Source organism: Oenanthe melanoleuca, chromosome 3, assembly GCF_029582105.1.
Source record: "Oenanthe melanoleuca isolate GR-GAL-2019-014 chromosome 3, OMel1.0, whole genome shotgun sequence".
Taxonomy (NCBI): Eukaryota; Metazoa; Chordata; class Aves; order Passeriformes; family Muscicapidae; genus Oenanthe; species Oenanthe melanoleuca.
The window spans coordinates 1315844-1330270 of record NC_079336.1 but is presented as its reverse complement, the minus strand read 5'-3'; the positions used below and the strand labels follow the sequence as shown (position 1 = coordinate 1330270).

The window sequence follows — 14427 nt, the reverse complement described above, 5'->3', positions numbered from 1 at the left end:
ATGACAATGATTTTTTTTAATAGGAACAGCAGAACTTTGAGGGAGGAACAAGTAACTCTCCCCTGCCACCCAAATGAGCTTCCACACCCTGTAGGAATTTTTTCCCATTCTGAGGAAGCTTTTCCCCACCCACCCACCCCATAAACCCTCTCTGAGACCCCCCCAAGCTGCTCCAAGAGCAGCCACAGCCCCTCCTGCCTTGGGCTTCTCAAAATTGCCCAATAATTACTCAATAATTCAACATCTTTTGGTTTTAGCACCGAGTGGCCCCAAGCTCTGCTCCCTCCAGACCTTCAGCTGCTTGAGCAGGAGATTTTATTGCTGGAGGGACCCACAGGGCCCTTCCTGAGGTGGGGGAGGCTCCCAGAGGGAAGGGCACCATCTCCAAGGACACAACAGCTTTGCATGGCCAGCAACTTCTACCTGTGACAAAGGAGGCAAAAATCCAAAACCTCCCCAGGCAAAGGAGGGAAAACTCCACTCTCAACATCCCCTTTGAGTGGAAAGAGCCCCAAAAATCAGCTCATGGAATCAGCTCATGGCTCAAATCCCAAGTGATTCCACTGCTTCAAATCCACCATCATCCTTACAGAGGGAGAGAAACCAAGAATTCGTTTTCCCCACACAAATCCAAATTTTCTATGTTTGCTTTGTTCTCAGCACACATTTTAGGTCTCACAGCACAAAAAAGGATGATGGAAGGTCTTGGGTTACCATATAAGATGTGGCCAGCAATGTGAATTCTGTCCCCATCTGTTAACCCAGCTGGGGCAGTGACCCTGATCTCCTGGCACACATTATCTGCTCATGGGCCATCTTTAAACCAGCTGGGCAATCATCTTTATCTTCCCACAGCCCATCCTCCCTCCAGGAGATATCTCCTGTTCATGGCCAGTGAGTCCCAGGGCATGACTGATAAAATTCCATCATCCCACTGGGAGATGCTCCAGCCAGGGGAGGAGCCAAGCCTTTCCTACCCAGAGAAAAACTGAGATTTGGAACAGCAGAGCAGCCTTTGCCACTGGATTCCAGAGGAAAACTGGACCTTTGCACATCATCCCTGGAGCTTCAGAGGAAACTGCACCTTCTCCAGGAGCACTGCTCCAGCTGAACCACATCTGCCCCTGCAGGAGGATGCAGCCACCATTGAATGGGACTGTGCCAACACCCTGACTGACTGACGGGTGTCAGCTTGGATTCTGACTCTGGCAGGGTTTGGGATTGTTCTGTGTAATACTGCATTTCTATTTTAATTTTCCTAGTAAAGAACTGTTATTTCCATATCTTAATTTCAAAATGATAATAATTTGGAGGGAGGGGGTTTCCATTCTCCATTTCCAAGCGAAGCTCCTGCCTTTAGTGGCACAGAAGGAGGGGATGGGTGCCGGGCAGGGGTGCTGCTCACCTGGTAGGGACAGGGGATGTGGTACTCGCGGCAGCGCTCCTGCACCCACGTGGTCTCCCACACGCCGCGGTTCGCCTGCTCGTAGAAGTAGCAGCCGATGACGACCAGCAGGGGCACGAGGTACAGCACGCTGAACACGCCGATGCGGATCATGAACTTCACCAGCTTGTCCTGGTTCTCCTTCTCCAGCGGGATCTCGATGCGCACGCGGTTGAGGGAGATGATCCCGGCCAGCAGCAGGGACACTCCCACCACCACGTAGAGGCAGAGGGGAGCCAGCACGAAGTACCTCAGCGCGTCCACGTCGTAGAGGCCGACGAAGCACACGCCGCTGATGTTGTCGCCCTCGATCTTGTTCATGGCCAGCAGGATGATGGTCAGGGTGCCCGGGATGCCCCAGGCGCTGGCGTGGAACAGCAGCGCCTTCTTCTCGATGGCCTCGCTGCCCCACTTGGGCACGGCAGCCAGGAACCAGGTGATGGTGAGGATGACCCACCAGACGCTGCCCGCCATGGTGAAGAAGTAGAGCACCATGAAGAGCATGGTGCAGGCTTTGTTGTGGGATCCCTGGGTCACCGTGGAGGCTTTGTACTGGGAAGGGCTGGAGGCGTTGCAGGCCACCCGGTCCTCCAGCAGGAAGCCGATGAAGAAGATGAGGGACACCATCATGTAGCAGACGGCGTAGAAGATGATGGGGCGCTCCGGGTAGCGGAAGCGCGTGACGTCGATGAGGAAGGTCAGGAAGGTGAACAAGGTGGCCGAGAGGCAGACGATGGAGATGACCCCGATGAAGTAGCGGGCGAAGGAAAGCTCCTCCCGGCGGAAGTACATGTTGGGGCACGGGGGGGAGCAGTCCCGGACCCGCAGGAAGGAGTAGCCCAGCTCCGGGTCGATTTTCAGCTCGCGGGGACACCAAAAGCCGTAATCCCTCTGCACGGCCATCGGCGCCTCCTCCGTGGGCTCCCCGGCCAGGCTGAGGTCAACCAGGCGAGGATAGGGCTCGTCGCAGTCTGGGAACCTGCAAGGAGGCATTTTCAGGAAATGCACTCACTTTACAAGGACTTGATTTACCAAAATATGAGTACTGGTCTATTCCCATACTCAACTGGGATGGACAAAAGACTCTCTAACAATTTAAAGTCAGAAAGTGTGTTTATTCAGCGCTGGGCAGCAGTGAGGTAATCCTCTAATACACTGCCAAATCACAGGTGATCACAAAGTCTATTTATTAGCTAAGGATTCAAACAAATACATATTCATAATAACAGCCCTTCCCATCCCTCACTTCCTATGATAAGTAGCTTGAATAGCTATTAAGCATGCGTGATTGACTTCTTAAATTAAGTCTGGGATTGTTTTTGTGGGGAGGGGTCTTAAAAGGAGGAAGTAAGGTGAGTCTTCCTCACCCTGAACTCTCGACCTTTTCTATCACTGACAATAGAAATGATTTCTGGGGATAGTCCAGTTTTCCAAAGAATGGATTTCTGGTTGCATTGTCCATATTCCTTTGGATCTGCTCACTAGTTTCATCTTTTCCCATTGTAAGCACAGCTGAGCAAACATGAAATGACAGACAATCAATTTATTTAAGTTTCAGATAACTACTCCCTTCTAATTTTTAATTGTTTTCAGCAAGGTAACTAAGATCCTAATTTTCTAAGATTAGTGTTTCAGACTGGTAACTTCATCTCTAAGTGTGACTTCAGCCAAATCAGCTGGAGCAAAACTAGACAATCCAAAAAATGGGGAATCTGGGAAATCCTGCACAAACTCATCCCACACAGCAGTTTTAAAACTATAAAATAAGTGTAAAAATGAGACTGATAAGGAGCCCATTTGGGCCTTAAGAATGAAGGGAAGGATGTAAAATCCATCCCAGGAAATCTGTGAATTCAAGCCCATGGCAGCAGGATTTCAAAAACATTTGAAAGCCTTTCCTCAAAGCCTGCCTTTGCTGCCATCAGACAGAGCAGTGAGGTGGTGACACCAAAATTCCAACTGGCAATGCCACCAGTTTTAATAAATGGAGTTATGATGAAGATGTTTGTGTAGTTGACACCAGCATTAATAAATGGAATTATGATGGAGATATTGGTCTAAATAAAGCTCTGACTGGAAGATGGAGTTTCATTGAAGCAATCCAAATAACCTAGAAACATCCTCTGACTTATTTAACTAAAAAGTTAAATAGTTTAACTAAAAAGTTTAAAAGTTTAACTAAATAACTAACTTATTTAACTAAAATAATTTTAATTGCTTTTCATTCTCTCCAAGCCAAATGTAAATTATATCTTCCTGTTTCTGCTCCTCAGTTTCATTAACGGTTGGAGTCACTTACAAAAAAACAATAAAGCATGAAGATAGTGCTTCTAATTTCATGCATATTCTGTCTCAAACAGATTGAAACACCATGGGATGGTTTTTCCATAAATTTATTTGCACAATGTAAAGCTGAACACAACTGTTTGCAGCTCAGCATGGGGTACACGCTCTGCAAACAGCTTTGAGATTTCAGCCTCATCAAACCAGCCAATTTTCAGGTGACCTCTTGGGCGGAAACAGGAATTCAGTTCCCACCTCAGGAAAGGCTGCTGGCAAATGGGAAGAAAAATGCAGCTTAGTGATGGAAAACGTTTAAAACCTGCTTTTTACAGGTGTCTTAGGTTGGAATACTGGATGTGATCAAAAGTCTGTATTCTGTCCCCATCTGTTAACCCAGCTGGGGCAGTGACCCTGATCTCCTGGCACACATTATCTGCTCATGGGCCATCTTTAAACCAGCTGGGCAATCATCTTTATCTTCCCACAGCCCATCCTCCCTCCAGGAGATATCTCCTGTTCATGGCCAGTGAGTCCCAGGGCATGACTGATAAAATTCCATCATCCCACTGGGAGATGCTCCAGCCAGGGGAGGAGCCAAGCCTTTCCTACCCAGAGAAAAACTGAGATTTGGAACAGCAGAGCAGCCTTTGCCACTGGATTCCAGAGGAAAACTGGACCTTTCCACATCATCCCTGGAGCTTCAGAGGAAACTGCACCTTCTCCAGGAGCACTGCTCCAGCTGAACCACATCTGCCCCTGCAGGAGGATGCAGCCACCATTGAATGGGACTGTGCCAACACCCTGACTGACTGACGGGTGTCAGCTTGGATTCTGACTCTGGCAGGGCTGGGATTGTTCTGTGTAATACTGCATTTCTATTTTAATTTTCCTAGCACAGAACTGTTATTCCTAATTCCCATATCTTTGCCTGAGAGCCCCTTAATTTTGAAATTATAATAATAATAAGCTCCTGCCTTTCTTAGCAGACACCTGTCCTTCAAACCGAGACAATGGGCCTGAAATAAATATATCCTGCAATTAAAAAAAAAAAAAAAAAATTAAAAAGGGGGATTGGGGATGTCTCACCTGGTGCACTCCATATCCTCGGGCCAGGAGACGCCGAACATCTCCATGAGCTTGGAGCACTCGCTGTGGGCGCGCTGGCAGAGCCGCCGGCAGGGCAGCGTCACCCGCCCGTACTCCATGCACACCGGCGCGTACAGAGCGCACAGGAACGGCCGGAAATCCCGCGAGCACTCCAGGTTCACCATGGGGTGGAAGGGCTGGCAGAAAGGAAAGAAAAATAAAGAAAAAGAAAAAAAGAAAAAAAAAAAAAAGAAGGAAAAAAAGAAAAAAAACAAGAAAAAAATGAAAAAAGAAAAAAAAAGAAGAAAAAAAAAGAAAAAAGAAGAAAAAAAAAAAGTAAAAAAATAAAAAAAAAGAAAAAAAGGAAAAAAAAGAAAAAAAAGAAAAAAAAACAAGAAAAAAAAGAAGAAAAAAAAGAAAAAAAGAAGAAAAAAAGAAGAAAAATAAAGAAAAAAAAGAAGAAAAAAAGAAAAAAGAAAAAAAACAAGAAAAAAAGTAAAAAAGAAAAAAAAAAGAAAGAAAAGAAAAAAAAAGAAGAAAAAAAAAGAAAAAAAGAAGAAAAAAAGAAGAAAAATAAAGAAAAAAAAGAAGAAAAAAAGAAAAAAGAAAAAAAAACAAGAAAAAAAGAAAAAAAGAAAAAAAAGAAAAAAAAGAAAAAAAGAAAAAAAAAGAAGAAAAAAAAAGAAAAAAAGAAGAAAAAAAGAAGAAAAATAAAGAAAAAAAAGAAGAAAAAAAGAAAAAAGAAAAAAAAACAAGAAAAAAAGAAAAAAAGAAAAAAAAGAAAAAAAAGAAAAAAAGAAAAAAAACAAGAAAAAAAAGAAAAAAAGAAAAAAAAGAAAAAAAAGAAAAAAAAAACAAGAAAAAAAGAAAAAAGAAAAAAAAACAAGAAAAAAAGTAAAAAGAAAAAAAAAGAAAGAAAAAAAAAAACAAGAAAAAAAGTAAAAAAGAAAAAAAAAAGAAAGAAAAGAAAAAAAAAACAAGAAAAAAAAAAAGAAAGAAAGAAAAAAAAAAAAAGAAAAAAAAGAAAGACTGAATTCAATAGTCTGAATTTAATATTCCAAATTCAATATTCCGCTTTTGTGGGTTTAGCGGTTTTGGTTTATTGATTTAAATTTTTTTTTTGTTGTGAGATAGGATTAGGAGGAAGGTAAGACAGGCTTAATTTAAAAATGGTAAAAAGAGAAACTTCAGTATTAGAAATTGTAAGAGAAAAAAAATCAGAATAAAACTTTAGACTGTTTTTTCTTTTTTACACACTTATTTTCTTTTATACTCAAAATGTACAGAAAATAACTTAGTTTATTATCTTTAAAATAGTTTTTTACTAATTTTTGGGAGAAGAGACTTTTTTCTTTGGTTTATGGAGATTTTTTTATAAGAAACAGGTTTTTTGTGATTTTGATGTTCCAGTGATTAGTTGTTCGGGAGAACAGAATTCTGATTACTATGTAAAAATATCATTTTTTAACTAAGAGGTTTTTTTGGAACTATTATTGAGGACAATATTGATTATGGAATACATTTTAATGATTAAACTATATAATTAAATTATAACAGTTCAAATAATTTTTTTTTTTATTTTTTAAAAAACAGAGGTATTTTTTTTAATTTTATTTTTTTCTTTTCTTTTTTTTTCAAACCACCACCTTGGAATATGCCACTTTAGTGGCATCACCATTGTAACTGCGACCTGTTGGGAGAAATGATTGTCAGGACAGAACTTGGGGGTTCTTATTTAAATTCCCACATAGCCACAGAACTTCCAGGGCTGTAATCACACCGAAGGCACAGCCAAGATGTCATTTCTTGCCTAAACATCAGAAAAAATAATGAAATCAAAACCTGAAAAAAATAAAAAAATCCAAATAAATAACCGTTATCTCGTGCTCCTTTATAAGAGGTTTGGGTATCAATGACAGCGACACTCCTTGGAAGCTCTGAGAGAAAATCTGTCAGAGTTAGGCAAATACAGCTGGTCTGGAGTACTTCTGAAGGAAAAAGAAAGAAAAATAAAGATAATGGGGATTTATGTCTCAGAAGAATCTGGTGCAGGGTGATAATCCACATTATTGTCCAGTGTGGCTTCATTCTGCTCTTGGTTTTTGTGGTTTGCCCTTAAAACTCTCCAAGAATTAATCAATGTTTTATTCCAAATCTCTGTGGCACCATCACCTCTTTGGATATCAATGTAAGATCAATGATATTCCTGTGAGAGTGGAATTAGAGAATATTGGAATACTTTAGGATTTCCAATTCTGGAATAAAACAAACCCCAGACTGGAAAAACACCTCCATGAGCTACTTCTTCCCCTGATTTATATTTCAAATCACAGCTCGAAGGGAAAAGGTGACAGTGGCTTTTTCTACAGCTTTGTTCTACACAGATTTTTAGCAGAAGTCTATTATTTGGATATCATTATTTCTCCACAGCCCAGCAGGATTAAGGAGCAGGAATTCTGATCCTTGGAATTTGCAGTGCACAATGAAGCACAAATGAACTTGCTATATATAAATACCTAGAAATCCTTAAGCTTGTTACAAGTGCAGCTGAAGAGGAGCTGCAGAAAGATTACATTCTCAAGCAGCAATTTCCTGAGAAGTGCTTTAAACCAATTCAGCATTTTCTTTTTCCACACTGTAGAGCAGAACTGATCTAAGAGGAAAAAGTAGGTCCAGAAAATAGCAAATACCAGGAACTATAAGGAAAAGTTTCACTTCTCTCTTATCATTCTTTACTCTTCCAATCCTTCCCAGAAGTCTCCCTCCCTCTGCAAAATGTTAATTTTGGGAATACAAGACACAACCATGCCATGATTTTAATGTGTTTTTTTAAAACATCATTACTATTTACCAAGTTGATTAAATTTCCTTAATTTCTCAAACATCCCATGAAATTCAGCAATAACATGCAGGAAGAGCAGGATGAGCCTCCAGAGTTATCAATCAGGAAAAAAGCAGCAGCAGTTGGGAAATATTTACATTTACAGGCTCATGTTACTCAAGGAAGTCCTTCTGTTTGGCTGGATGTGTACTTCAGATTTATTTGTATTTACATATTGATTTGTGAGTATTTATTGTCTACAGCAGAGTTAAAGCCATTGTTTGACCACATGGATTCAAAAACTGATTCCAGGGAGTTACAACACCTGCCAGGAAAAGGTGGACATAAAAGCCTTCACTTAATGAAAAGGGAAAATAAAACAAGAACTCTGCTTTTATTCTAATAAGAATTTAACTTCCATTCTTTTCTAAAACCTTGAAAATGAGAAAATGAAGTTAAAACTTTACAAAAAAAGAGTTCCTGTTTTCATGCCTGCCCCAATCCCAAAGTTTTGCCTCCTGACACTTCAAGTTTTCACAAACCTACACCTAATTTCAACTTCTCCTGACAATTTCTCCCATACTTCCATCTGATACACCTCCCACTTAGCAAACATGTCCCAAAGTTCCTCTTTTCCTGCTATTTTGCCTTTGCTAAAAGATCTGTTTGGTTTTGGGGGAGCTTGCAGAGGCTGAACCGTTTAGGAAGAGACCTCAGAGTATCTCAGGGTGTGCAAACAGCTCCAGGTGAAGGGGCAGGACAGAAATGGCCTCAAGCTGTGCCAGAGGAGCTTCAAACTGGACATCAGAGGGAATTTCCTCATGGAAAAGCTGTGAAACATCAGAAGGGGCTGCCCAGGGAGGTTTGGAGTCCCCATCTCTGGAGGTGCCCAAGGAACAACACTCAGAGCTCTGGGCTGGTGACAGGGTGAGCATCAGTCACAGGCTGGACTCAGTGATCCCAAAGATCTTTTCCAGCCTGGGATCCTGTGAATTTTAAAATCAGGAAGAGGCTGAGCTGGAGAACAAAAGAAAAATCTCAACAACCACTCCTGATAACACAGAAAAAGAGACTCACTTGCCCTGAGCCAGCATTTGTGCCTGTGGGCAGCTCCCTCTGCAAGCACCCCAAAAATTATCTCCAAACTGTCCTCCCCCCTCGCAGCTCCCGAGATGAAAGGTCACCTCCACCTACTGATTATGGTGTTCCCTATTAAAAATAAACACGGGGAGATTAAAAGGCTCTTTTCATGCTCTTGCCCAAGGACGCAGTGCAAGTTATGACATCGAGCCGAACAAAAGGCTCTCTGTTCATCGGGATGCGCTTCACAAAAACGCCTGGTGAGCAACTCCAGGAGCAAAAAGGGAACAGGATGAGGGCAAGAGGAGGCGTGGCAGCAGCCAAACTGAGTGATTTGGGACATCAAGAGAAGGAAGAGAGAAACTCTTCTTGTCCTTCGTTTTGCCACTCAGGTGTTGATGTGAAGAGACCTTAAAATCCATCTCGTTCCAACCCCAACTTTCACCCTCCAAGGGATGAAAAGCAAAGGAGAGATGGAATGTGTAGATTTTCCCCCACTCCAAATAATTTTCTTAACAAATCCTCACTTTTGGTCACAAAGCAAGAGCAGTAACTCAAATTATAAACAGTTCCAATTTCAGACCTCATAACACTGCGAGATAATAAACCAAAATTACTTTCTTTTACGCAGACATTCGGCTGTTATTTAGGAAGTGGCTTTGCAAGATTTAAACCAAATTACCGGGGTGATCTTTCCCCCATTCTGTTTATTTATACATTCTATTCTTTGATCAGAGAACTAAAGAGGAAGAGAGGGAAGGAGGGAACTTTTCTCCCCTCGGGCTCCAGGGAAGAGAATGATGCTATGACTTTCAATTGCTGCTGCAATTCCCGGGTGGAAGCAGCTGCCTCGGGGCACATCCCGGCTCGGAGCAGCCACATGAGCAGCTCTTTGTCCTCAATCTCCCGGCCTTTGATGGAGCTCGCTGTTCATCAGGGAAAAAAATCGGGAATTGTGTCTCAAAGGGCGATGCCTCCCCTGGAGAACTGGATGTGTTTTGGATTTAACTCTGCAGGCAGCTCCTGCTTCCACTGAGCACCTTCAGCCTCTTAAAAGCAAAATTGGTTTCCTTGAGACTCTAAAAATTTATTTTTCATTCCCCCAGACTCCTCTGAAGCTCCCTGGGTTGTGCTGCTCACACTCCACCTGGAAATGTTTGCTCCAAGTTCATACCTGAGCTAAAAAGCTGCTGGAATAAAACAGGGTCCTGCTCAACCCAGCTGCTGCTTCCAAAAATAAAAACCCAGGGAATGTTCACCCAGGCACAGCAGAGCAAAAAGCAGGGATTTGGGGCATGAACTTGGCAGAAAATCAGGGTTATTTCTCTTTTCTCTCCCAGTTTGGCTGGATCATGCCTTGAGCCTCTTAAAAGCAGAGTTGGTTTCCTTGAGACTCTGAACATTTATTTTTCATTCCCCCAGACTCCTGGGAAGCTCCCTGGGTTGTGCTGCTCACACTCCAGCTGGAAATGTTTGCTCCAAGTTCATACCTGAGCTAAAAAGCTGCTGGAATAAAACAGGGTCCTGCTCAACCCAGCTGCTGCTTCCAAAAATAAAAACCCAGGGAATGTTCACCCAGGCACAGCAGAGCAAAAAGCAGGGATTTGGGGCATGAAGTTGGCAGAAAATCAGGGTTATTTCTCTTTTCCCTCCCAGTTTGGCTGGATCATGCCATGAAATCAAAGGTGGCAGCGAGGGCTGTAACACAGCCAGGTGTGCAGGAGTGAGTTTGTTTCTGCTGGAACCAGCCCAACTGAACACAGTGACTCTGGCACTGCAGCCCCTTTATTCTGATTTCTGAAGGCAAAAGGTGATTTTGCCCAAGCCTGCTCTGAGTGCTCAGTGCCAAGACACGTTCAGTGAGAATTCCTGGCACAGAGCACAGCCCAGTTTATCTCACCTCCCACTTCCCTGCTGAGAAACTCAGGTGTACTTTGATTTTTGGAATTATTTCTGGTTTCTCTCACTGCTACATGTATGAAAAGCCAAATGAAAAGCCTGTTGAGCTTCTCCCCTTCAGCATGGAATAAAGTTTTTCCCAATTATTTGTGTGAACCCCACATCTCATAATTTGATGGCAGCTGGAAAAATCCTGATTGCAACGAGGATTAAACTGACACTGCACTGCTTTAGGGGCTGGGAAGGGAAAAAAAATCAGATTGTTTTTACTTCAGCACTAAAAATAAATGTCTGCATTTAAATAGTTATTTAAGAAACTCCAACAATAAAAAAAGACAAGTAATTACTGTGTGTTTAAATGATATTTTCCATGCTATAGGTTGAACTAGGCACTCACCCTATTATTCACTTTAAAACCCAATTATTTTACCTGCCTTGCCCTGAGAGGGCAGCAATCATGAAAAACCATCCTCAACTTTCTGTCTGCAGACAGACAGCCAAGGTTAATTTCAGCAGGAAAAAAAAGGAGGATAAAGATGGAAGCAGTTAAAAGCCAGTGAATTACATTAATCTCTGCCTATAGGTGCAAAAAGCAAAGCCATCTGCTGTTGTTCTTTGAAGATGTCTCCTGCTGCATTTTAAATTCCAAAGTTCCTCTGGAAATGGCATCCATCTGTCAATCTGCACTTTTCCTGCATGTGGGATTTGTGTTTTGGGAATGGGGGGATGCAGATGGGTGGTCCTGGGAACCATTTCCATTTGGGTTCAGAGGGTTTGGGTTTCCTCCTTCCTCTCCACGTGCCTGCTGTGATGGGCTTGGGAGAATTCCAGAGGGATATGAGCAGGGAAATAAACCCACAAATCAATCCAGCATCCTCTGCACTGGGTTCAGATCCTGCTAAATGAAGACACTTTGCCTGGGTGAGGAAGAGACTGTGGGGCAGGAGCTGTAAATCTTGTCACAATCCTGTTTTTCACAGAAATGACACACTCCCATCTCCTGCAAGGATGACATTCCCAGTGGGAGTGTGATCACAGCTCCAGGCTGCTGGGAAATGCTCCAGGGCTGCTCTCACTGTGGGAGGGGAAGGAGACTCGTGGTGAGAAGTAGAGCAACAACAACCTTCTCCTTCTTCTCCTTCTCCTTCCCCTTCCCCTTCCTCTTCTCCTTCCCCTCCTTCTTCTCCTCCTCCTTTTTTCTTTCCTTTCTCTCCTTTTCCTTCCTCTCCTTCTCTTTCTTTCTTTCTTTCTTTCTTTCTTTCTTTCTTTCTTTCTTTCTTTCTTTCTTTCTTTCTTTCTTTCTTTCTTTCTTTCTTTCTTTCTTTCTTTCTTTCTTTCTTTCTTTCTTTCTTTCTTTCTTTCTTTCTTTCTTTCTTTCTTTCTTTCTTTCTTTCTTTCTTTCTTTCTTTCTTTCTTTCTTTCTTTCTTTCTTTTTCTTTCTTTCTTTCTCTTTCTCTCTCTCTTTCCTTTCTCTCTTTCATTTCTTTCTCTCTCTCCTTCTCCTTCTTCCCCTTCTTCTCCCCTCCTTCTCCTTCTTCTCTTTCTCTTTCTCCTCCTTCTCCTTCCCCTCCTTCTTCTCTTCCTCTTTCTGTCTTTCTCTTCTCCTCCTCCTCCTCCTTCTCTTCTCTTTCTCCTTCTCTTTTCTTTCTCCTTCTCCTTCTCCTCCTCCTCCCTCCTTCTCCTTCTCCTTCTCCTTCTCCTTCTCCTTCTCCTTCTCCTTCTCCTTCTCCTTCTCCTTCTCCTTCTCCTTCTCCTTCTCCTTCTCCTTCTCCTTCTCCTTCTCCTTCTCCTTCTCCTTCTCCTTCCCCTTCCCCTTCCCCTTCCCCTTCCCCTTCCCCTTCCCCTTCCCCTTCCCCTTCCCCTTCTCCTTCTCCTTCCCCTTCCCCTCCTCCTCCCCCATCCCTGATGCACCTGCAGGGTCACACAATTCCTGCCACCTCCAGGGAAGTCTCCTTGGAAAACTACAGGAGAGAGAGGAGTGTGGCAATTCACTGCTCAAAAATTTCTCTTGAGCAAAAGAGGAAAAGCTTTTGGTGGGATTTGTTACAGGATTTGACACTGATCAGATGGAATTCACAGGCAGATTAAAAAAAAAAAAAATCTGCCACATAACACACATAAACATAACATAAAACCCTACAGAATATAACCTGGCAAGCTGAATTTCCAAACCTAAGATTATTATTTATTGTTTGCAAGTTTATTTATCTTGTTCCTCTGCAGCCCTGACTTGGGTTTAAGGTAAATAAAGTGAATTTCAGAGTCTCAGTCCCACAGCAACTCTTCTTGCTGTGACAGAAGCATGAAGCTGTCAGAGCAGAATTTTGGCAGCTGGGAATGTTGAAGGAATCACCATCCAACAGCTCTCCTGACTTCCCTGTCTAAACAAGGACCAGCAACTCCTTGGGAAGAGGTTAAATGAGTGAATTTTGCTGAATTTTGCTCCTATGAAAAGAGAACTCACCTAAATCCTTCAAGGCATCATCCTGCAATATCCACAAAGTCCCTGCCCCAAATTAAACCCCAAAAGCAGTCAGGGGATAAAATGATGCATCTCAGAGCACAGCCCTGATCCACTACAACAATAGCCACAAATAACATGATGCAAAATAAAGTAAAAACATCATCTGCTGGATTAAAGTTATAAAAATTATTCTGGATAGAAAACTGTGTCTGCAATGTGAATGCTGATTATTTTTTAGCAGCTGTGTCTCAATCTAACACTGCAGACTGTGAAATCTGTTAAATTTATAATGCAGCAAAACCACACACACATTGGATGGGAGAGAAAATTTGCATCTTTGGGCCTCAAAATAAAGGATATTTCACAGAGAAGTAAGAGAAATGTATTGTTTAGAATAATTCTAATAAAGATATTATATTATTTTTGCTTCATGCTGCTCTGTCAGTCGAGGATACTGAGCTGGTTTCTTGGTGGAATTAATTCAAAAAATCAGCAGGTTGCTCCATGTGCAAATAATAATAAATAAATAAATAATAAATAATTCAGGATGGTTTTCTGTTCTCCACAAACTCTGCAGCCCTGCTGTCCCTTAAATTATGGAATCACAGAATTATGGGATGCTTTGTGTTGATTAAAGCTCATCCAGTTCTTACCCCAACATCTCTCCCTACCCCAGGTTGTTCCAACCTGGCCTTGGACACTTCCAGGGATGGAACAGCCACAAATTCTCTGGAATTCCATCCCAGCCCCTCCCCACTCTCAGAGGGAGGAATTTCTTCCTCATTTCTCTGCATTTCCTGGAGTAGATCCCCCCCAAATCAAGTTGCTCCACCACCAAATCTCAATTTGGCAGCACCTCCCATTTAATTCTGCATTTACTCCACCTCACCTGTTACTGCTGAATAAATATTTCCCAATTTTGAACTCCAGATTATTTTGTTTGTGAGGATTCTCATGGTTTGGAGATTATTTGAGGCAATTTCCATCACCAAAGAAACAAAGCTGCAGCACTCAGCACTCCTCCTGTATATTAATTGGGAAGATGTGGCCAGATTATGACATAATTCAGATTTCACTCACAAAAACCTGTAAATTTACCTGAAATTCTGGTGAAAAACCAAAAGTGTTTCTCTCAGTGTCCCCTGGTGCTCCACACAAAATCACCCTGTGCTTGTAACAAGCCAATAAAGCCATTACAGAAATCCAAGGTGAATTTCAGCTGAATCTCTCAATTTCCCATATTTTGGTATTCATGGAATTCTTCCAACAGCTGGACACCAACAACAAGGAAATGAGGTGAGTTTGGAGGAAAACTTCAATATTTAGAAAGAAATTTTCCTTTTCTTTCAT

The 14427-nt window shown here is 42.2% G+C and overlaps 1 protein-coding gene across 1 annotated transcript in view; it reads right to left on the bottom strand.

The window, feature by feature from the left end:
• Window positions 1–14427, bottom strand: part of FZD3 (frizzled class receptor 3) — a 48734-nt gene that overhangs the window by 18578 nt on the left and 15729 nt on the right. Inside the window, exons 3-4 of the mRNA XM_056488254.1 lie at window positions 4814–5010; window positions 1406–2423 (exon numbers count right to left, since the gene is read on the bottom strand). Coding sequence (XP_056344229.1) covers window positions 1406–2423; window positions 4814–5010 — 1215 coding nt within the window. The remainder of the gene's footprint in view (window positions 1–1405; window positions 2424–4813; window positions 5011–14427) is intronic.